The 23,700-nt window shown below is 43.2% G+C and overlaps 1 protein-coding gene across 3 annotated transcripts in view; it reads left to right on the top strand.

The window, feature by feature from the left end:
* The window catches only part of LOC148016065 (SH3 domain-containing protein), a 28,745-nt gene extending 5,328 nt beyond the window's left edge, over nucleotides 1–23,417 (top strand). For all 3 annotated transcript variants that reach the window (XM_087664773.1, XM_087664775.1, XM_087664774.1), the window contains exons 3-11: nucleotides 2,068–2,190; nucleotides 2,273–2,342; nucleotides 2,482–2,630; nucleotides 10,516–10,617; nucleotides 10,722–10,922; nucleotides 12,367–12,429; nucleotides 12,595–12,762; nucleotides 22,350–22,424; nucleotides 22,844–23,417. In XM_087664773.1, the coding sequence (XP_087520899.1) occupies nucleotides 2,068–2,190; nucleotides 2,273–2,342; nucleotides 2,482–2,630; nucleotides 10,516–10,617; nucleotides 10,722–10,922; nucleotides 12,367–12,429; nucleotides 12,595–12,762; nucleotides 22,350–22,424; nucleotides 22,844–22,969 (1,077 nt within the window). In that variant the 3' untranslated portion in view covers nucleotides 22,970–23,417. The remainder of the gene's footprint in view (nucleotides 1–2,067; nucleotides 2,191–2,272; nucleotides 2,343–2,481; nucleotides 2,631–10,515; nucleotides 10,618–10,721; nucleotides 10,923–12,366; nucleotides 12,430–12,594; nucleotides 12,763–22,349; nucleotides 22,425–22,843) is intronic.
* The last annotated feature ends 283 nt before the right edge of the window (nucleotides 23,418–23,700 follow it).

Below are 23,700 nucleotides of genomic sequence, written 5' to 3'. Positions count from 1 at the left end.
TCTACTTGATAGAAATATCAAAATGTTTGAAAATTTAAAGTAGTCATGGTTGATTGGTTGATATGAGAGAGAGAGAGAGGGGGGAGGGGACACAAGATTGTTTCATTTTTTATGCCACCTCAAGCATTCAACATCATGTTGTGAAGCTTAAGGGACTTCTCTAGTGGCAGCTTGACATGTGGATATCTTGGCCAAAGATGATTTAGCAATCTCCTATGTTTGTTTGCCATGATTTTGTATCTTTTTATGCATGATGGCCTAGAGCCATCCTGCATCTTGTAATCTTGCAATCTTGTACTCGTACTTTTTCATAATTAGTACTATTACATATTATGAAAACAAGAGAGGCAAGTTTGATTTTCCAGCTCAATCCCCAAAATCCTTTGCTGCCCTATGAGCAATTTGGTAGCCAAATGGCTTACCCGAAGTTGTATTTGGCCAACCACACTTTAAAACTTAAGTGGTTATCCAAATTTTGGCCCAACCATAAGTTTTAATGTCTTGTTGCCCAAACATTGGTCAAACTTTCAAGTTAATGAAAGTTTCACGTCTAACCTTACATTATTGCCTTGTCAATAGTGTAGTGCATCATCATCAAGCACTATGCCACATCCGCTCTATTATGTTGTCATGCTAGAACATGGTCTTGTTTACAATCAAACAAAATGCATCACAATGCTCCTAGTTGTGTGATTTTTATTCTGAAATTTTCATTCGGAAAGAACTTCCCAGTTTCACGCATGTTAACACTGTCCACTTCTAACCTTTTGCCAATTAAACATTTCAAAGGTCATACCCATGTCTTGTACTGTGCCTAATGCAATATCTTTCATGTGCAGAGTAACTTAGGAGTGAATTCATGTGCTGTGACAACATTAGTTTGGTTGGCCATTGAATAGGACACTAAAAATGATGCAAACAGCGAACTGTAGTTGTTTTGGGTTGGTTGTGCCCAAGACAACTGGCAATGCAGAAAACATACAAAGAATAGCCTACATTGTATAGCAATTGAAAAGCAAGTTTTGGTGATGATACCATGTTGGACGCATTTAAAAATGCATAGAAGGGTAGCAATATTGCTGATATTCTAGTAGAGAATAGAGTGTAACAAGTTCCAATGCATGGTAAAAGGGTAGTGCATGACTAGTGAGGCCATTGCAGGTTGAAATGATAGTAGATGTGATGCAACATGCTTGGTGAAGGGTGTTTTATGTATGATCATTTCCTTTTGTGAGCTCCATCAATTGAGCCAATTGGGACATTAGGTCATTGTTTTGGGCAATGGCCACTTTTTGGCCCACCCTTGAGACTATTTGTTATTTTGAGAAACTCAAAAACTTCAGAGAAGGTGGGTGTTGGATTTGGTTGGTTTAAGATGCAAGATAGTGCTTCTGTCCCCATTTGCCGTTTGTGCCCATTTTGAGTTTGCTGCTTTGGGTTTTATTGGAAGCATCTACATGCAACAATTCCTCCCTCTTTAGCTACGAGAGGGTTTATGTGAGAAAGTGGGGAGAGCTCGAATATACTGATTACTTTTGACCATTCATGTGAAGTCCCAACAACAATTATTATCTTCTTGAGACTAAAAGGGAAACCTTCCAATTGTGTCAATGAAGTTGTAGAAACTTCCTTGCAGCATCGCATGCACTTTGCATGCAATATATTTGGATGAACATCATTATATGAGACTTATTTTGGCTATGGAATGTTTTTGATTTTGAATATTGGGTAGGGAGCGTGTGAGATGAAGTCTCTGTAATTTTTACTGTCTTGGTTTGTGTTTATGGTATAATGCGCGCAAAATTTCTTTGTGACAAGGCCCTTCTAATACTTGTTCTAAGAGAGTCTTTTGTAGAAGATGCTTTATAACTTAAGGAGCTTATGCTTGCTGATATTCATGTGATAATTTTGCTTATTATATCAGGTTCAAGGACTACAAGTTTAGCACGCTTTACAAGCGAGGGATATATGTTAAAAATATAGTTGACTTTTGGTACCTTTATTGTTGCTTTCTCTATAATGAAATACTGAGGCTCATAGACCACATCGTTCATTCGTGTGTTTCAGGCAGTTCTGAAGCAATTTGGAGGCTATTCAGGTTCCCTGGGCTCAGATGTTGTTACAGATGAAGCAGAACTTCAAAGACACCAACAGCTGGAAAGACTTTACATTTCTACAAAAGCTGGGAAGGTTGGTTCTTCTTTAGTATGTAAAACACTATGTTCCTACTGGAAATTCTCTTGTATTTACTATTTTTCTCTTTGAATTGCAGCATTTTCAAAGAGAGATTGTTAGAGGCATTGAAGGCTTCATTTCCAGTGGATCAAAACAGTCAGAAGTTTGTGAGTTTAAACAAAGGCTTAGTGAATCTTAGTGTTTTGACTTTTTTCCCCCTCCCTTTTTTGGAGAATTTATTAGTTGGTTGCAGCTTTTGCCAACTCAACAGATACCCTGTAGTTGAAGCATATATTTGTGTTGCAGCAACCAAGTTGGCAGAAGATTGCTCCAAGTATGCCTCTGAGGGACCTAACTCTAATGGAGCTCTTGCACGAGCTTCCAATATTTTTGCCAATTCAACTTTTCAAATGGAAAAAGAAAGGGAGACTTTGCACCGTGCTCTTGGAACACAGGTGATCTTAAGCATTGGTGAAATATATCAATAGGGCTATATAGTTAGCAAAAAGCATAATTCAATGGTTTGCATATGCATACAAGAAGGTTTATAAGTGCTGCTGGCAATGTTGCTGTCTTCTTTTTCTCTTACAAAGCTTATTTTTTCGTTCGGGCTTTTGGAGTTCTGGCTTTCATCATTGCTGAGTCTTTCACACGAATTGATGATCTACTTTATTTGTTTTATTGTACAACTTGTATTGCATAGAACTGAAGTTACTTCTCTTTCCTGGCTCTTTATGTTTGTGTTGCATGTAGGCGATTTTGTATCTGCACGGGCAACCATGTGCTCTTGTGTGTTCATGAACAAGTGCTGTGTCTTTGGAGTGTCTGATGAAGGTTGAGTGTACCATGGCAGCAAGTGCAGCTGCTAAGTTCAGCAATATTTCAGGGTTCTTTGGCAGCCATGACTATTGGAGTAGTGTCTTGCATGTAGTGTGCAAGAGGCTGAGCTGCTGTGTCAACTGTGAGGAGGTTGTCAGATTAGGTAAGTGGATGAGCAAGTGGTTGTGGCTAGCAGCAGAAGGATTGTGAGCTCCAGGGCAGTTGGAGCAATGTTTTACTAGTAAAATTGTGCCTCATCTGTGTTGGCTGTGACTTTTCTGCCAGCAGCTGAACAGCTGGTTGGTTGGACTATGCAGTATGGCAATTGAAGGGGCAAGTTAATTGATGATCAGCAGCATATGCTTACTGGCCACTGAAAGAGAGAATAGGAATTCTATTCACATCTCTAGTAGCATTGTGATTTTCCACAAGTAAGGAATGAGAGGCCCTGTCAGCTATTGGACTTCATATGAAAAAAATGTAGTTGATTATGAAATGAGAAATGCCCACACACCCATTTGATAGGGTATCGATGGATCTTAAATGGCCGAGGGGGTCAAGAGAGGATCTTGAGAATAGCCTAGTGAAGCAGATCCCAAGTGGCTTTAGGGAATTGGGAGAAGATCTTGGATAGGATACCAAGAATGAGCTATGGGCTCACAATTTTGGGCTTCATGGTCTTGAATATAATGTAAGGAGTATTCCTGGGTATTATTGCTACAGTTCGTGGATCTTAGCCATGAAACAATTATAATGCTGAACGGGAAATTCCCAACCTGCATGGTGCATTTACACTTTGTGCACATATGGGACATATTTGACACTTTTTATGTGTGCTGTCTTTGACATATGAAGATTGCCTGACCTTCCCTAGTGACGACCAGGTGAGAACTCTAATCATGGATGATGCATAAAAAATGGATTCGTGACTAGGTTGGTCTCTTTGGGTTTCTCAGTTGTAGAGTATCCTTATGCATCTGTCTTTGATTTTTGGTTGGTCTGTTTGGGTTTCACAGTTGTGGAGTATCCACTTGTGCATCTATTTTTGATTTATGACAAAATCAGTTTTGTAGTTCAAATATTTGCTTAAGTTTCACCAAGCACATGTTTTGACATTTCAAAAGCAGAATACAATCTATGCAGGAAGAATGTTAGATTCATAAGGACTGGTAAGGAGGCAAAAGCTGTACAAGTGGTGCTGATTATGTTGGATCTCTAAAAAGCTTCTGAAGTACAGTGTGATGCTTCAAGAGATAGCATTGGTGCAAGTGTCATTTTGTTGCTTTACAACCAGCAGAAAGGATTTCATAAGAACCGGTTAATCACTAGCTGTTATTCGTGCTCTTGCCAACATGAACATTCTTTTCTAGGGGTATTATGGAAGATCTTTAGAGTTTAAGATATTTCTTGACTTATAAGTTGTGAGAGATTTAAAAAAGAGATGAGTTACACAGTTTTCTTGTCCATGTTTTAAATTTGGATCTATTATTATCCAAGGGGAAAACTGTAGTGGTTGATACTTTGTCTTTAGCACAAGAGGGTGCTCTCACCCTTGGATACCACCCGTTGCAATAGGGAAGTCGTATGCCACCTTCATTTTAAGGAAGGATATTTGATGAACCGAAGGTAGTTATGTGATGTTTCAAACGTGAGTAGTAAGCATAAGCAAATGATGCTAGTGAGGTAATTGATGCATATGTAAGGCACAACTTGGAAGTGCCAATCCAATGTTTTTTGGACAACAAGGCATGCATGCAATTCTTGGGCAGCCAAGCTACTTTGATGGTAGCACTAGTTTTCATGCTATGGTTGGTTAGGGATTGCATACGGGAATGTATGACAACTCCTTATCATATGTAGCAACCATGCGTGGTATGCAAGGTCCAATGTATCCAGGTATGATTGGTAATATGCATAATCCCATGTATAACAATGTTGACATGATGCTGGGGCACAAAGTGACTAGTTTGGCAATGCATATATGTAGCCCATTGTGTTTAGGACTCATGGTATTAAATCTTGGTCATGCAAATGCTCTATATAGTGCTAGTCATGAGGAAAAATATAGCCAATATTGCTTGCATCAAGAAAAACGCAGCTAGTAATGTATGGAAAAATGTATCTTGGTATAGTTGGTAGTATGTAAATTTCCATGCATAGTCACATTGCAATGGTCCAAAGTATGCAAACAAGAATGTTTCCTAATGCATCCGGTGCTCTTAGCATGTTAGGTACATACGAGGGGCTAGTCAACTGGATGCAATGTTGGGTATTAGTTAAGTTGGAATTGCAGCAGTGTGAAAATACAAAGTATCGCAATGCTTAAGGGAAAGAAAGGCCTACAAAACCTAGTGGAGGTTTCAAGGCAAGTAAAGTTAGAGGTAAAGTTTTCATATGCTTCTTGGTGAAGCTTCAACATTGTTTCACCAATAGATGTATAGTGGATGGAAGAGGATAACTTGGTAGACCGTCCTCAGTTGTTACAACTTTATTGAGATGCCTTTCAATTAGAGCTGACTCGAGCTCAATTAGGTTTAACAAAGCAGGGGTTTGAAGCATTGCCTAATGTTCAGAGGAAAGTTAATACTTCCACTTCGCTTGTTGTGGACGACTCTCATATGTAGTGGATCTCGGATATATTCAACATGTATCCAAGGTACTGTGCTGACAATATGCTTGCCATGAGGTTACTACTCTGTGTATTAGTCATTGTGAGATGTATGTAGATGAGTATGAGTTTCACCTGGGCACTCAAACTATAGATTTGCATTAGTTTATGATCAGTTTGACATGATTTTTTGCCTCAATTTTTAGGCAAAATTTTTGATTAGTTTGAGAACTGTTTATGGTTACTTTTGGGATTAGTTTTGCATCAATTTTTGCATTAGTTATTGATCAAGTTTTGCAATTAGTTTGGAATCACATTTGCAGCAGTTTGTGATTAGTTCTCAAATCAACAAGTGATCAGTTCATGACCACTTTATACTCAAGTTTCAATAGTATATAGTTGGTTCCACAGACAATAGCATATTAGTAAATGACATTGACAAGTTTAGCCATAGTTTATGTTGAATTAATGCTTTTCTATGGTTGATAGTCAAAAGAGTTCAGAAACATGAGTTATGAATGCATCCAATGGATTTCTAGCTATATTTTGGACTAATTTTCAGTTTCATGTTTTGTATATGTTGATTGGAAAATTTCAGCAAGTTTGGGGCATATCGCATAGTTGGACAACAATGGCTAATGTTGTGATTGTGATACCTTATGAAAATTCGAGTATAGTATGCTTTTCTTTTGGCACAATGTAGTGCAATCGAGGATGATTGCAAAGATTTTAAGGGGGTGGTTTGTCAAGAGGATGTAAAATATTATTGCTTTGCTTAGCATTTGATAAAAAATTAATCAAATATGCTAACATGACTTGCACATGTGAGATGCGAGTTAATTATTTTACAGTGTGGGACCTAGAACCTCGAGATATCAGTTGTTGCCGATGGCAAAAGTTGTAATAAGTAATGTCTGACAAGTACTAGGTGGTATCTGGTGTCGCCTAGACCACTTTATTGGCCACTAATGTCAATAGTGACATTAGAGACTAGGCATTAATTAATTAATTAATCCCGATCTAAGAGCTAACAGTTGCTCAGGGATACTTGGAAGATAAATTGACCTAGCCAATTTAATGGTTGGTTGGTAAAATTAATTTTTGGAGCATTAAAATAATTATCAAATTACTTTTTAAAATTACTATTTTGAAAATTTATTTAATAAGCTAGATAATGTTAGAAAATGGGATTAGAAGGTTGTCACTTGGCAAAACTTGTCTATGCAATTGGAAAAAACTTTTTTGGGGATTGGTGAAAGTCTATTTCAGTCATTGAGAGAGAGAAGGAGGTTGTTAGAGAGCAAGGAGAGGTTGCTGATGTGATTTGCAACCATTAGGGATCAGTCCTACAGCGTGTGACGATAGTTTGGAGCCCTCCAGGAGGTGGAGATGATAGCATACATGAAGGGATAGTAGTATTTTTGGTGGTCCTAAGTTGTAGGTGACAACTTCTATGGTTGTTTGAGCAGGGCAATAGTAGGTTTTCAGTGTTTCTCACGATGAAACTCTGAAATTTCTCTCTATGGCATTCTCTCTCATTCCCTAGCTCTCTCTCAAGTTATCTCAGCATTTTCTAGTAGTTTGAGTTATCAGAGGTGGAGATATTGAAAAATCTCTATTGTAAATCCTAATTTATAGTAGAAATTAGGGTTTGATAGCCACCTTGAAATGCGTGCTTAAAAATTGAAGGCTAGGATTTGAATTCCAAGAGATGAAATTGAGGAATTTGAGAGAGATTCAAGAGGCTAGGCAGCCAATATCAGATTTGGGGCTGAATTTGTCTTTCAAGGAGTATCCCCAAGCAAAGCAAGGGGTAAATTGGTTTGGAGACTTGCTAGTCAATTTTGATAGTAAGAGGGTTTGGATTAGTAGAGGAGATCAGAGGATCTTGGTTGTACTCCTTCCATTTGCAATATAAGATAAAGAAATATCACAAGGGGCATCAATTGTGGGGCCAACAAGGTGTCCATTATCCAAGATAAAAGTGGTAAAGTGTGTATTTTCAATTTGCATGAATTTTATGCTTGCTGTAATTAGTGCTTAATCATGTTATTTACTACTCTATTCGAGGAGATAGGCTAGTTTTAATCTCTAGTTTGTCACCCAATCTTACCACGGAGTTCGTGTTTCTATACATTCATAAGGTGGAGCAGCCTTCTTCTCTTGTCTCGTCTTCTAAGCAGCCTTGGCTCATTAACAATGGTGCATTGAGTTATATGGTTTCCCAAGGTAATAAGGTGGAGCAGCCTTCTTCTCTTGTCTCGTCCTCTAAGCAGCCTTGGCTCATTAACAATGGCGCATTGAGTTATATGGTTCCCCAAGGTAATTTGTTGTAGGATCTCTATCTGTCACAGGGTATTGTCATTGTTGATGACATCTCATCGGTGTCTATTAGTGGTGTTGGCACCTTGCTCCTATTGTCTGACCATCCATCGACCTTTATTCCAGAGGCTCTATATGTTTCGGACTGCAATAAACTGAGAGGAGAGAGAAGCCCAAGTCCGAAACATGTAGGGAGTCGGCCGCCTTTGTTGAAGATTCTTCTATAGGAGTCACTTTTGTGACCTGTTGGTAGGAGAGGAGGCTACCTATGTTCCATTCTCCTTCCATTGCGCAAGGCCCTTCAAGAAAGTTTTTATTCGATAGTGCACCATTTATCCTATAGGTTCCACCCCATTCCCCACCATCTCCTTTGGTGTTTGTCTCGTATCTCCCATTTCTTTCAGAGGGGGATGATATTGGTGATGTGGTCATGGATTTCTTGGCCCTTTGTGTTTCTTTAGGGTTTCTAGTACTTTGGGCCTTTCCTTTATGCGGCGACCTCTTTCCTTTATCATCGAGCCACCATCCGATGCTATTTGGCCCTTCGTAGCTGTTGTTTCTATGCAGCTTATGGCACATTTCTCATAGTTGGGCTAAAGGCTTGGCTCACCCATCCCGGATTGGAGTGCTAGGAGTGATCCGTTAGAGGCCTCTTCGTTTCCATTGGCCTTAGGTGGCCTTTTGGTTGATCAGATTTTTAACTAGAGAGGGGCTCTCACTCCTTGGCTAGCTTTCTTCCTAGACGGACTTCATCGATAGTGGCCCTCTTCCTACCACCCTTGGATTTGCATCTTCTTTGGCCTTCCACCATATCTAGGATCTGAGAGGGGGTGTTAGCAATCAGGTGTGTCTTGTGTGGTCATATCTTGCATTTAGCCTCAATTTGAGTCAGACAAGGACATTAGGAGCTTTGACATCATATTTGTTTGTCATTTTATACGCTTTAGGCACTTTCGATGGAGGGTGCATTAGTGCATTCCTTTTTGGGCACTTTTGGCTGTCCTGGGTCCACATTTTGGGCTTGGCCACTTTATTACCAGTTGTGGCCCTAGTTTGTCTATATATAGGTGGCTTCCCTCCCTGTCTCATCATCCATCATTGATTCTTGGTGATCAGCCAACCCTCCTCATTCTCTCACCCCCCTACTACCGTCCGACATTTGGGGTTGACTGTTGCAGCCTTGTATCTTCAGCCATTGCAGTCACATTGTTCCTTCTCTCTCCTGCATTCTCTCTCTATCTCCTTCTCTTTGTGTTCACTTTTGTTTTCTGTTGTGCACTCTCACATGGTATTATGCATTACCACACTTGCCCAAGATTTTCATTTAAACAAGTGTTGATTTGCCCAAACTTTGATGTCCTTCGTGTCATTTGTATTTGGCATGGTTTACACAATCTTTCTAGAGCCCACAATACAAGATTTGAAGATAGATCCAGCAACATTGAAAGACTTTTGTGATTAATCAACTGAATTCATTAATCATTAAAGATTTACAAGCCATGAGAGGCAAGTTTGCACCTAGCACTTGTTGATTCATTACCTATACCTTGTGTTTTGAAAGCATTGAGGAGTTTGGATTCATGTATGGTTCATAGTGGATGACAGCCAAGCGCATGTTCTTCATGCTTCCATACCTGTACTTGTATGTGAATGTGGAAAATATATGGAAAATCCTATGCTGACCTCAACAAGTTCAGCTCCTCTTCCAGGCTCTCTATCTGAAGGCTTGCAAATAAGGCTTTAGCTTGTCATAATTTGCTCTCTTCCAAAGCTGATTGATTATCTTGCTCCTGAGTTGCAATTGGTTACCAGCCTACAGTAGCAGACAACTTGCAGATTCACCTTTCAGCTCCTCTTGGTTCAAGAAGTCCAAGAACTCAATTTCCAACCAACTTCATGAAACCTGTGTATTGATTTCGCAAAAGGACCTTGGGATTGCTCTAGTTCATCCTATAACATTGACCTGCTACTGAGTATCAACCATGTGTTCCATCTACGATTGCCTTCTGTCTGAAGCATCCTGCACCAACTCACTTTAGGAGAAGGGTACAGCTGTGAGATTCTACCAATGTTGGCCACTTTGCTGGTTGCTCTTTTGTAGATGCATACCTTTTGTTAGGCTGACCCGACATTAGGTGTAGGAAATATAAGATGAGAAGTTGGTGGCTGAAGGGATGTTGTGGGAAGAGATGATAGATCATATATTTAGTTAGTGAAAAGGCACTGTAAAAGCTGGAGGTTCCAAAGGTAAGCTACCAATTGTCTCACAGCAGGTGGGCACTGTAGCGCCAGCTAAAAGCCAATAGAATGTGCAAGGTGGGAGTGCCATAAGGTGCCTTTCTACAGGCCTTTACAAGGCTTGAGAGAATTGGTAGGGACAAAAGCTAAGAGCTGGCGAAACCCATATATGTTCAATTTGCAGTTTTATGTTGAATTCACTGTTGAGGTTCCATGGATCTTATCAAGTTCCAGGGTTAAACTTCAAATTTGGGCTGTGTACGTGCAGTGTCACAACCCCAAACAAAAAATAAAACCTGAAGCTTTTTGTTTGAAACTGAATTAATGAAGTTTGGCTGCTCTGTGCATTTCAGGTTGCAGAGCCTTTAAGGGCTATGGTGATGGGTGCACCATTAGAGGATGCAAGGCATTTATGCCAACGTTATGATCGTCTGCGTCAGGAGGCTGAAGCTCAGGTCTGGGTTTTCTACAATACGTCTTTTGACTTTTGTTTTCTGGAAATTTTCATATTCGATTATTATATATTAATAGGATTTCTGGGAGTGATATGGGGTGCCAGGCAGCTGAGGTTGCTCGTAGACAACTGAAGACAAAAGAGGCAGGTGGGACTGTTGAGAATGCTTACAAACTGCAAACAGCAGAAGCAAAATTAGGAGAGCTTACATCAGCCATGGTAACACTTGGAAAAGAAGCTGCAGCTGCAATGATTGCAGTTGAAGCCCAGCAGCAACGCCTTACTCTTCAACGTCTCATTGCTATGGTATGCTGATTTTTTAAAAGTGTTCAGAGACACTGCATGGCCTTTAAAAGGTTTTACAGCTACACTGAAACACTCAAAACTGGTAGCAAAAATTCTCCCTAGAGGTAGCAAAGCTAAGCTAAAATACAGTGGTGCCATTGTGCATTATAAAATCAAATGTGAAATTTGTTAGAAGACCAAGTATGAGAGTTGTGAGGGAGTTATACATAAATAAATAAATAAATCTATATCTGTATCTACATCTATTTATGTATTTCCAAATAGCCTTGTTAAACATTATTTATTGGATTTGCATTGCAATATCCATAACCTTGTGTGTAACATATAATGCACTCTAGGCCTTAGTATTGGTTTCTGGAAAAATGTATTTGGAGTGCTTATTGTGTTGCCAATTGACTTGAGGTTGAAGACTCACTTCTGCTTTGGCCTTTACCTTGATTGGGTGCTCCTCAATTCCATCACTAAAGCAAACAATGATGTTGGATTTTCTAAAAAGGTGTTTATCTGTTGAAATGTACCAGAGCGTATGCTTCTCAGATCATTTTTTAGAGAGTCCAGGGCATCATGATATGTCATTATGTATATCCGATTTGGCTGCATTATTTGAAAAATAGCACCATCTGATAAGGATGCCATTTCAGGTATTTGAATCGCTTCCTGTGACCCTTCCAGATGCCATGTCTTTTCAAGCTCTATAACTCCTGTTTAAAGCATGCCTTCTTTGCTAATGTTTCATGTGTACATGTTTGTGTTCTTGTAACGGTGGGGCAGGGAAATAAAACCAAGACTTGGACAGATAGTTTTGGAATATCAAATGTCTCATTAGACCCATTAGCATTTCTTTCCATTGAAATCGGTACAAGTTAAAGGGGAAAGCCCAGTAACCTAAGTGAGACGGTGAGGGCGAGGGAAGGAGGGAGAGAGTGGGCGGTGGGCAGGGGTGTGCGTGTACATGCCCACACGTCCTGTTTGATTTGGCAAGCTTTTCTAGTTCTGTGGTTCTTTCCCAGTCAGATTGGATCTTATGCTTTTCTAGTTCTGTGGTTCTTTCCCAGTCAGATTGGATCTTACGCTACTTTCTTTTTCTGGATGTGCTTTTGCACGCTCTGGACTATTTGGATTGTTTGCAACCTGACTACATTTGAGGCCTCTGCATCTGATGATTACACTTACTTTAGAACATCTCTGCACCAATCTCTTTCTGACAACCTTGTCACTAAAGGATCTTAAAGATAATTTTTGAATGAGTGTTTCTAAGCTTTATGGATGCACTTTTTTATAGGGTTCAGCCTCTTCGTATATTGGTTGTTATTATAAATTTTTAGAGAGAGAGAGAGAGAGAGAGAGAGAGAGAGAGAGAGAGAGAGAGAGAGAGAGAGAGAGAGAGAGAGAGTCCTTTTACGAAAAAAAAAAAGAGAGAGAGAGACTCCTTGGATATGGCCAGATTGAAGCTGAACGGGTATATCACCAGCGGGCTGCAGAGATTCTTGACCAGCTTTATACACAGGTGCAGTATGTTTATACTTGATGGATATTTCACATGAAAGGAAGAGCTAGAGGGAGAATCTAGAAACATGTTGACTTTCTTTGCGTCCTTTCAGAGTGTACTTGTAGTGTGAAGTAACCACCCATTTGGAAGTTAACAGTTGATTGGCTGTTGTTGGATATTCAGATGGTCGCTGAGCGTCAGCGCAGTGAAGTGACTCCATCTATCAGTGCATTACCTGAATCTTATATGCCACCACCGTCATATGATGAAGTCAAATCAAATGGAGCGGATTATACTGCCATTAATTTTGGAGCAACTGCAACTCAAAGAGCCATGTACTTTTTGGCAGAGGTAAACTCCATTTATATTGTTTTTGCTCAGCGATGTGGTCCCCTGCCATCAAATTGATTGATTTCCACTGTGATCCATCATCCATGAGAAGCTCATCTGCCTGTGGGCATCCATCAACTTGCTGATATACCTATACCACCTCTTCCCTCTCGTTTTTTTCCCTCACTTCTTCAGAATGAATGGACTGGCCTGTGAAACCACTCTCATGCTGGCTTTATTCATTCTTGATTGATTCTGTACTGTACAAAACTGATCAACAAAGATGTTGCTGTGAGCAACCATTTGAAAGTATGTCCCTGTGGTGACAAATTATAGGGCTTTCATTCAAAGTTCCTCATATAGGGACCATCCCATTTGCATTCAATATGTGCCCTAGTGCTATTTACTGTCAGGCTATTAGTATGGAAATCTTGGCTTGCTTGATATTTTATCTTCGCATTAGGTGCCACATATTACTAATGCTGATGGTTGGCTCCTTTTAGATGTCCTGATGCCTTAACCCTTTCAAGGTTCCAATGCTCTATGGATTTGTTTGGGAGCAACTTTACATTTCTCATAGTTGCTGAGGGTTTCTGAAATGGGAGGTATGAAATGGGTTTCACAAGTTTCATACGAGTTTCCTAAAACATTAGAAACGAGCTTCAGTCAAGATGGAATTACCACCCCATTCGAGGAGGAAGGTTGGCTTTAGGAAGTAACCCTTGCATTAACTCGACATTTGTCATAGCATTGTAAGCTCTCCATTGACAAATCTGGTTGGGGTGGGCTAGGTGAGGGTCTCGTGTGGGCTTTAAACCAACCACTAGTTTCCAAGGACCTTGAGATTCAAGCACTCAATACATGAGGTTAGACCAAGTGGTGAAATTTGACTTGTTAAAATGAGTTTTTCTATGTATGTAGGATGTGTGCATAGTGGATTCAAAAGTGGATGCGGGTTGATGGGGCATGAGCATGATAGCCGCATGTGTAGTCAGAGGAAGAGGGATAGGGACATGGTAGGAAAAGAATGGAAAACCCTATGTAGGAGTGACCCATGGAGTGTATTACAATGCACCATAAGTAGAGGATAGAAATCCTTGCATTTGAGAGGTTGATGGATGGGGTAGTGAGTTTTCAAGTGGAGTGAGGGGGATACCCATCACACCCATCCTAGGATAAATAAATGTGCTCCCTTGGGAATGGATGTTAGACACATTCTTAAAAGGTGGCATTCTTGCCAACAATGTACTAGGGTGCAAAGTGGCATTGAGTGATTATCAACACCATGCTTAAATGAAACAGAAGTATCAAATACATTTGTGGAAGTACGTTTGCTTTGAGGCCCTCCTTGATTTACATTTACATACTCAAATCTGTCATTATCGAGGCGTTGCATACAAGACATGGGAGGGTTTTGATTTGAATGACTCAAAAGGGTTAGATGAACATGACATTGTGTTTGGTTTTGTGATGAAGAAGATAGATTGCCAATCATCCCAAATGTTGTATGTCGCTTTGATCAAAGAGTTGGCTAGCCTTACCAACCGATCTGGATGTATTGGGAGCAAGGTTCTCAAGAGTTGGAGAGCAATAGTTGCAACCATACTTGATGCACAAGTATTCTTGGAACTCCTTGTTTGTCATGAAATGTGGATTTGGCTAAGAAGGTGAAGGTGAAGCATCATCATCCTTCTCTCTCCTTAGGGTCTCTAGTGATAGAGAAGCTTGAAAAGGCACTGTGGGATCCCAAGGAGTCTAAGAAATTGTGAATTGGCTATGTGTCATTCATGTATCTCGCACAAAACCAAGCTCTCCATGATAGCCACATGATATTCTTTACAAGAGCACAAGTTGTGATACCATGTGAGGATATGCTAGGGTTTGCATTGAGGAAACACAAAATGTACGAAGAGGACTAAAATAGAATAACTTATACAATAATGCAAAAACACAAAAACATAAACACAAATAGAGAAGAAAGAGAACGTTGAAGTGAATGAATCAATGCTGTAGATGATGGAGATAGTGTACAAGATGCTCAAATGGGAGTAGGTGGAGAGTGATGTCCACCGGAGATGGGTCCTGAGTGCTGTAACCACCATTTGGAGCTGAAATAATGTTGAGAATGGAAGGGCAGCAGACTAGTAACCAAAATGCAGCAGTCTAGACGGCTGGAACTGGTAAATGCAACAATGTACCGGTTGGAAGATGATACCAGCCGATCAGCAGCAACAGAGGAAGACTGGGCGATAGCTGATAGAGGGCGTGCTGGGTGGCCTGTGCAGCAGCCAAATGCAGGCTGGAAACTGATGTCCAGGGTGCTGGACAGCAGGGTGGCCTGCTACAGCAATAAATGCAGCAACTAGAGGCAGAGGCAAGGTAGGCGCTAGCTGAGGAAGGTGTGGCAGTAGTCACAAGGGCCGGATAGCCACTGAATGATGTGTGCTGATGTCTGAAAATCTGCCAAAGAGTGATGAGATGCAAAAACAGGATAAGTTGAATGTGTTAGAGATCAGGTCATAGTCTGATCAGGGGCAGCAGGCTGGTGCAGTTGGACTGGCAGTCGGACTGCCACGTGGCAGTCCGACCTGCAGCAGCCAGTCGGCTGCATTTAATGCAGCCGCCTGGCTATTTCTGGTGCCCTATTTCCCCCGGTTTTTCGGCTATTTATACCTGGCACTTTCAGCAGTCTGGTACACTTCTCTGCTCGCAGATTACAGACCGGTGACGCGCAGATTCCGTCTCTGTTCGCAGATTTCAGACAGCAGACAGTGCAGACTGCAGCGGACTTCAAGGTGAACAGCAGGTTGCATCGTCGAGGTGGAGACACGCAGTCCAGCGCACTGCGCCCGTGTATATATCTGCATATCTTTGTATTCAGCATTCTTTATACAACAGATCTTCATCGTCAACTGTCTCTTTCTCTCTCTTCTCTCTCTGCGTTCTCTCTCTCTCAGTCCTACGCTTCCGCACCGCTGCACTTTGACATGGTATCAGAACAGTGTTTGAGGGCTGACTGAGCGCAGAATCAACCTGAAGAGGAGTTTCCATCGCGACACAAATTTGCGTTTTTTGCGTTTAAGGGTAGACAGGAGGGCTGTGCCTTGGAACAAGGCTGAAACGAGTGTGGGCGCACAGGAAAGGAGTACAGGTGGTGGATTTGCTGCTGTTTACTGCTGTTTGACGCGGAGGAAGTTTGAGTTTTCAGCCTACAAGTGCAGGTTTTGCTTTTTCATCGCCTCCGGCGGGTGAAGAAGGTTCAGGACGCAGAAGAGCCTTAGCAGGCTGAGTTTACCCAATCAGAGGGGGCTGCTTTTGCGTTTGTGAAGGCATTGCAGGTGAAGATGTCTACAGAGATGGACTTGGAGTTCCAGGCGATTATGGACTGGAAGGTGCCTGTCTTTCCGGCTCTTCCTACAGATCAGAAGCTCGACGGCGACAACTACCGCATTTGGCGCATCATGATGTTGGCCATCCTTGAGTCCTATGATTTGGCGGAGTTGGTACAGGAGATTGATCGGCCCTCGGTAAGAGATGAGTCCAAACTCTCTTCCGATGCTCGTGCGGAGTTGGCCAAGGCCCAGTCTCATTGGGACAAACTGAATGCCAGGATTCGATCCTTTCTCTTTCTATCATGCACTACAGCCGTGATAGCTCACATTGAGCACTTGACGGTGGCTCGGGAGATATGGCTAGAGCTTGATCAGATGTACAATCGGATGATCCTAATGAAGCGGGTTTCTTTGGAGGTACAGATGCGGACCTTGTCCGTAAATAAGTCTTCTTCGCTACGGGAGCACATTAACAAGCTAAGGTAGCTACAGATGCAGGTTCGGAATGCGGGGAAGCCGATTTCCTCCGAAGACATGGCGATCACACTATTGTCCCAGTTGCCGCCACGATTCGGTACATTTTACTCTGCCCTTATTGCTTCGGGGCGAGAGTCTACTCTTCGGTGGGAAGAGTTGGTTCCTATGGTCTTGGACGAAGAGGAACAGTTAAAGGGACAGAATGCTTCCAAGTCGGAGGCGCTGACAGGTCAAGCCTCTCAGAAGAAGGGGAAGGACCAAAAGAAGAAGAAGGGGGATAACAAGTCCAAGAAGGACAAGGACAAAGACTCCACATGCTATATTTGTGGAAAGACTGGCCATTGGAAGAAGGATTGCCCTGACAAAGATACGAAGGACACTAAGGATTCTGGAGCGGTGGTTGCACCCTCATCAGTTGCATTTCTTCATCTAGCTGTCATTGAGGACGCTTCACCGAATGCTTCTGATGCTGCGATGACGGCTCCCCAAGCTCGAGAGTGGATTGTTGATAGTGGTGCCTCACGGCACATGACTCCTTCATCAGATGGTGTTGCCCAGCTGCGACCCTCGCGTGGGCAGATTCTCATTGGAGACAGCTCTTCAGTTTCTGTTGCAGGTCGGGGTAAGATGCAGCTTATTCCGGATGGACGAGGTGGTACCCATACCTCAGAGGTTTTGCATGTACCAGGATTAGGGTACCATCTCCTTTCAGTTCATAAGATTTGCTCCCTTGGTCTTCTGGTGGAGTTTGACAGTATGACGGTGCGAGTCCTTGATCGTGGATTGAGAAAGGTTCTCTCATCCGGATATGAGGAGAACGGCATTTACAAACTGAAGTCTTCCACCGCCCTCTCTACTCTTCTTCTTACCTCTCAGTCACAGTCAGAGTTATGGCATGCTCGGTTTGGTCACCTGAACTATGACTATCTTCGGAGGGCGTCACGTGGACAGCTTGTTCGAGGGTTGCCGGATATAGTGGTGAGCCAGCAGCCATGTGTCTCTTGCATACGGGGGAAGCAGCATAGGGATGCCATTTCCCACACAGCTTCGCGGCGGTCTACTTCACCGATGGAGCTAGTATCTACGGATCTATGTGGCCCTATGAGGAATGAGTCCTTGCGTGGGAGCTCGTACTTCATGCTGATCGTGGATGACTATAGCAAGATGACATGGGCCTACTTTTTGGCATTAAAGTCAGAAGCTTTCTCGCACTTCAAGGATTGGCTTCTCTTTGAGGAGAACCGATCAGGCCGGAAGTTGAAGACCTTGCGATCCGACAAGGGAGGTGAATTTGTGTCTAATGAGTTTGCTCGGTTTTGTGCAGATAGAGGAATTCACCAGGAGTTTGCCAATACTAATACTCCTCAAGAGAATGGTATTCTTGAACGGAAGAACCGCAGTGTGATCGAGATGGCGCGCACCATGATGGAGCACCGACAGACCCCTCAGGTTCTGAGGCTGTAGCTACTGCAGTCCACATTCTTAATTGATCCCCTACTTCGCCCGTGGAAGGGATAACTCCATTTGAGGCTTATTTTGGGACGAAGCCAGATGTTTCTTACTTTCGGGTCTTTGGGTGTGATGCCTATGTTCACATTCCCAAGGCTCACCGTGATAAATTTGAAGCAGCTTCTCGAAAACAGGTATTTGTTGGCTACAGCTCCCAGTCCCAAGGCTACCGACTGTATGATCCCGTCAAGCGGGATGTGTACACTAGCCGTGATGTGCGGTTTGTGGAGGTTCCGGCTACTTCAACGGGTGAGGAGCATCCCGTTCTTGGAGATCCAGGGGAGAGTTGGGCTCCTTCTACAGTTCCAGTGGAGCCCGTGCCTTTTTATTATGATTTTGTTTCTGACACAGAGTCTACTGTTCCACCGGACACCTCTGAGGAGTTATCACCGGTGGATTTTCCAGAGTCTTCTGTTGATGGAGAACGACGAGGGGAGGTTCGGCCTCCTCCTCGTTGGGCCCGTGACACACTCCGTGATTCAGGGATTGAGGGGGTTCCTGAGGAGTGGGGACCGCAGGATGGTCCGCGGCGGTCACGGAGGCACCAGGCACATTCTACGGAGCTTGTTTGCTCCAACTATTGTTTGATGACCCGTGTTATGCAGGATCGAGAATCCACCTCCGTGAAGGAGGCTTTACAGTCCGCACCATGGAAGAAAGCTATGGAAGCCGAGTTGGAGGCTATTGAGAGGAATGGCACTTGGTCACTCGTGCCTCGCCCCTCGAAGAAGAAGGTGATTGGCGTCAAGTGGGTCTTCAAGACCAAATACCTAAGCGATGGTACTTTGGATAAGCACAAGGCTCGCCTTGTTGCTAAAGGTTTTGCACAGTGCCCCAGGATTGACTATCATGACACTTTTGCCCCCACAGCTCGTATGGCGACCATTAGAGCTGTTCTTGCTTTGGCTGGCCATAGGAGATGGCCTGTTTATCAGTTGGATGTGAATTCGGCCTTCCTCAATGGTGATTTGAAGGAGGAGATCTATGTTGAGTAGCCTCCAGGCTTTGGATCTTCCGATGGGAAAGTCTATGTAAAATATTACACGGCGCAGCGAACAGAATCTGAGAAAGAGATAGAGAGTACACAACAGATAAGAGGAGAATCAGTAAAATTCTTTAACTCCAAACAACTGATACAAAGATGGCTCTGTCCACCCGTGCGCTTCCACTGTGTGAAGCTTAGATGGCGATCTAGACAGAAGATAGGTGAAGAGCTTAAGGCTAGCTGGAACAACAACTCTGACTGGGTGAAAGATGAGTGTCAGATGGCTGCGAAGGGGTTTAGCTTTTATAGCCCGCGAAGGTCGTTAGGTCGGCCTGCTGACCGACCTACCATATGAGCCTCCACTAGTCGGCCAGGGAATATTCCAGGGAATATTCCCTTTACCATCGGGCCGGGGGCGCTGCCCCCGGACCCCCGCCAGGGGGGCCGCTGGCCCCCCTGGGACCCCCCAGCCAGGGGCCGCTTCCGCGGCCCCCGGACCCCACAATAGGGGCCCCTTTTAACTCCCTTACCACGCAACTCAATGCAATGTGCCTCGAGTTGCTACCAGCTTAACCACTCCGTCTAACCCAAAGATTAGATCCACAACAGTCACCTTTTTGCCATCCGGTCACATAGACCTCATCTGATATACAAGTCAGGACTCAACCAATGTCCGGGCTCACATTTGGCTTCTCCTCATAATGGGGGCCTTACAACTTTGAGCACCATGGATCATTGGTAGCACCTAATGAGGGTGGGGCATTGATCATATCTAACAGTCTACAGGTTGAAGAAGGCCTTGTATGGCCTCAAGCAGGCTCCGCGTGCATGGAACGAGAAGATTGATTCGTTCCTCCAATCTCAGTTGGGATATCGGCGGTCCAAGGCCGATCTGCAGCTATATGTTCACACTTCCGAGGATGGTTGTGTGCTGTTTGTATTATATGTTGATGATTTGATTGTCACAGGTGATGTTGCACAGCAGGTCCAAGAGACGAAGTCAGCTTTACATCGGACGTTCGAGATGACGGACTTGGGTCTACTCCACTTCTTTTTGGGCCATGAGATTTATCAGTCTCAGAGGGGGATCTTTATCTCTCAACAGAGATATGTACAGGAGCTCTTGGTGTCTTTTGAGATGGAGGATTGTCGGGCCCTCTCTACTCCTATGGATCTGAACTGGAAGGCCACTTCCCATTCAGCTTCTCCTTTGGCGGATGCGTCCCGCTATCGACAGTTGATTGGGTCTTTGATTTGGCTTCTCAACACGAGGGTTGATCTATGTTTTGTTGTTGGGCTCTTGGCAGGGTTCATGAGTGAACCTAAGACGGTACATTGGCAGGTTGCTCAGAGGATACTTTGGTATCTGAGGGGGACGTCTGATTTAGGGATTCATTACCCCGCAGGGACAGATGGGTCAGATCTTATACTTGCAGGTTGGAGCGACTCGGATTGGGCCGGTGACGTGGACCACAGGCGGTCTACTACAGGTTACTGTTTTACTTTGGGTGCAGGTGTTATTTCATGGAGTAGCAAGAAGCAGCCCACGGTAGCCCTTTCGTCTACTGAGGCGGAGTATCGGGCCGCGTCTTCCACCACATGCGAGGTTGTGTGGCTTCGGAGATTATTGGAGGAGCTTGGGTGCCCCCAGACTCGTCCTACATTGCTGCGATGTGACAATGAGAGTTGCATTGCCTTGGCAAGGAATCCTGTTTTTCATGCCCGGACGAAGCACATCGAGATCCAGTACCTTTTCATCCGAGAAAAGCTTCTGGATGAGACCATCATTGTGGAGTATTGCAAGACGGAGGACAATCTTGCGGATTTGTTTACGAAGGCGCTTCCTCAGGCTCTACTTCGGAGACATTCCAGATCCCTCAGGCTTCTGCCCTGCCCAGGCTCTGAGAGGGGGTGTTAGAGATCAGGTCATAGCTTGATCAGGGGCAGCAGGCTGGTGCAGTCGGACTGCACAGTCGGACTGCCACGTGGCAGTCCGACCTGCAGCAGCCAGTCGGCTGCATTCCGCCTGGCTATTTCTGGTGCCCTATTTCCCCCGGTTTTTCGGCTATTTATACCTGGCACTTTCAGCAGTCTGGTACACTTCTCTGCTCGCAGATTACAGACCGGTGACGTGCAGATTCCGTCTCTGTTCGCAGATTTCGGACAGCAGACAGTGCAGATTGCAGCGGACTTCGAGGTGAACAGCAGGTTGCATCGTCGAGGTGGAGACACGCAGTCCAGCGCACTGCGCCCGTGTATATATCTGCATATCTTTGTATTCAGCATTCTTTATACAGCAGATCTTCATCATCCACTGTCTCTTTCTCTCTTCTCTCTCTGCATTCTCTCTCTCTTAGTCCTACGCTTCCGCACCGCTGCGCTCTGACAGAATGGTGGGCAGCCTGTCTATTTATAGATGAGTAGATCCTCCCAAATCAGGGTGTTGCTTATGAGATACAGAAACTCTCTAGGAACATGCTTCTGTTTAAAGAACGTTTCAGTAATTAGATATTTTGGGATTGTTTAAAATAACTAATCAGTTCATAGTGCCATTTTAGCTCAACAACTAGGGATGTGAGCCCTGATACTTGTGAGCTCAATCAATGCTTGGGAAGATCACTTCCAAGCACTTGCAATCTCAAAAGGGGCTCCCATTCCTCACATACAAATAGCATGCCTGCTATGAGGTTAGTCTGTGAAACTAGGAGTGGTCATGCAAAGCAGGTACATGGTAGAATGCCACTTGACTCTTGAGCAGACCAGTTCATTTAGAAGTAGAATTGTACCTGTAAAATTGGACTGGTTGGTGTTCCGTAGTGTACATTTTTAGAGTGCTAAGGGGATTCAGTAAACACAACAAGCATGTGTAAGGCAGCTTGATTCAGGGAGAAGATGCTCCCAAAAGAGGAGGGGGGACGCAGTGGTATTTAATCAGGCATGAGGGTAGGGATACTGTTGTGTGGGGCAGCAAGTAGCCAGGTTAGGAACTGGATTAACATTTGTAGAGGGGCCTGGAATGATGATAAGTTATGTCGACACATTAAGGCCATGTTACCTTACAGCATATATGTGACTCTCAGGGTCAACAGCCATGTTGATCAGCATACCCACTAGCTCACAGGTTGCCCTTACAGTTTTCAAAAGCCTACCATGTTAATCATCTACAGATCATTTGATATCAGTCTGCTTTCAGCGTCTTATGGCTGTGCCTTGGGCTGGTGACTGCCTTATTTTTATGCTGCAACAGTTTCCAACTGGCTGATAAGTTATTCCACTTATAATCCCTTTTTTGGATGTGCATGTAGGTGATTCATTCGTTTGAAGCAGAGGCACATGGAGAACTCTCTTTAACAGTTGGAGATTATGTGGTAGTTCGACAGGTATTTCTTTCTCTTTCTCTACTCTGGTACATGCAGTATGCTGCCATTTGATTCGTTATTTTCAAGCAGCTCCATGTATCCAGGATGGATCCTCGTGTATTATTGATAAAATAAATGTCCCATCATATACACCAAAGCTTTGTACATCTAAAATCTTTGACAAACTAACCAATGGCAGACCTACCTTATGGGAGTTCTCGCAATGAGTTTTGTAGTGTGATGCTTATGCTGCCTAAAACTGTTGGAATAAATATCTTCCTAGCTTTATGACATTTTTATGTCTTGTCCCTCAAAGAGTGAAAAGTTTCAAGCCTGCTGTAGCATCATTTATTGGATATTCAACCAGGGGTACTTCTGGGGAAGGCATCAGAATTGCTTGAGCTTGATGTGGGTGCTAATGCTAATCGTACTGCCGCCAGGTCTCTCCGACTGGATGGTCTGAGGGGGAGTGCAAAGGCAAGGGTGGCTGGTTCCCATCATCACATGTGGAACGAAGGCAACGGGCACCTGCGAGCAAAGTGGTGGAGGCAGGCTCTCTTTTGTAACTCAACACATTCCAATATCACAAAATTTGACCAGGTACTTCTAAAGTCGAGATGCTGATTGACAAGTGGATGGGTTCCCTTTGGAGGAGATCTTTTATTGGAGTGCACTTACTAAGCTGGTTTGGTGTTATGAAAGGCCTTGCACTAACAGTCTCAATGAAGGCAGTGCATTCTGATAATTCTCAAGGCATCGTTGTGGAAATAGATGCAAATGTTATTGCCAGATAGCTCTTGGCAAATTGTTTGCTCAAGTGCATTCAAGTCCACAGTTCTGTATGATATTAATATTTCGTTTGGGTCAATAGCAGAAAATGGGTGGCTACAACATAAATTCTAAAACATGGTGGGTGTACTAAATTGGCCATGCAATTCTCCAGCTATTTTTTAATGATTGCTTGTACATGAAAGTTTTTATTGCTGACGAAAGATTTTACTAGATTCTACTTCCTCTTGGTAGAAAGAGTACATATGCAAAGTTGAGATGCCTGTAAATAAAAAGGGTACCCAACCAACATGATTAGTTAATGTCTTAATCATGTCCTGTTCAGTGTTTATGGAATGAGAAATTATGGTAGCAATTTACTACTGAGGTCACTACAAAGCATGATATTTTTAGTGGAATAATATAGCTTTGCCTGAAACTTGTACGTTCAATGATTTAGTGATGTCCTCCAAGTAATCTTATGTCTCCCCAGGGTTTACCTTAAGTTGGAGTAGGTTAGCGAAGTAGT

Source organism: Lygodium microphyllum, chromosome 23, assembly GCF_053477565.2.
Source record: "Lygodium microphyllum isolate KBCC chromosome 23, Lygodium_microphyllum_v1.1.10, whole genome shotgun sequence".
NCBI classification, from domain to species: domain Eukaryota; kingdom Viridiplantae; phylum Streptophyta; class Polypodiopsida; order Schizaeales; family Lygodiaceae; genus Lygodium; species Lygodium microphyllum.
The sequence above is the reverse complement of the archived record's forward strand: the minus strand, read 5'-3'. Positions and strand labels throughout refer to the sequence as shown.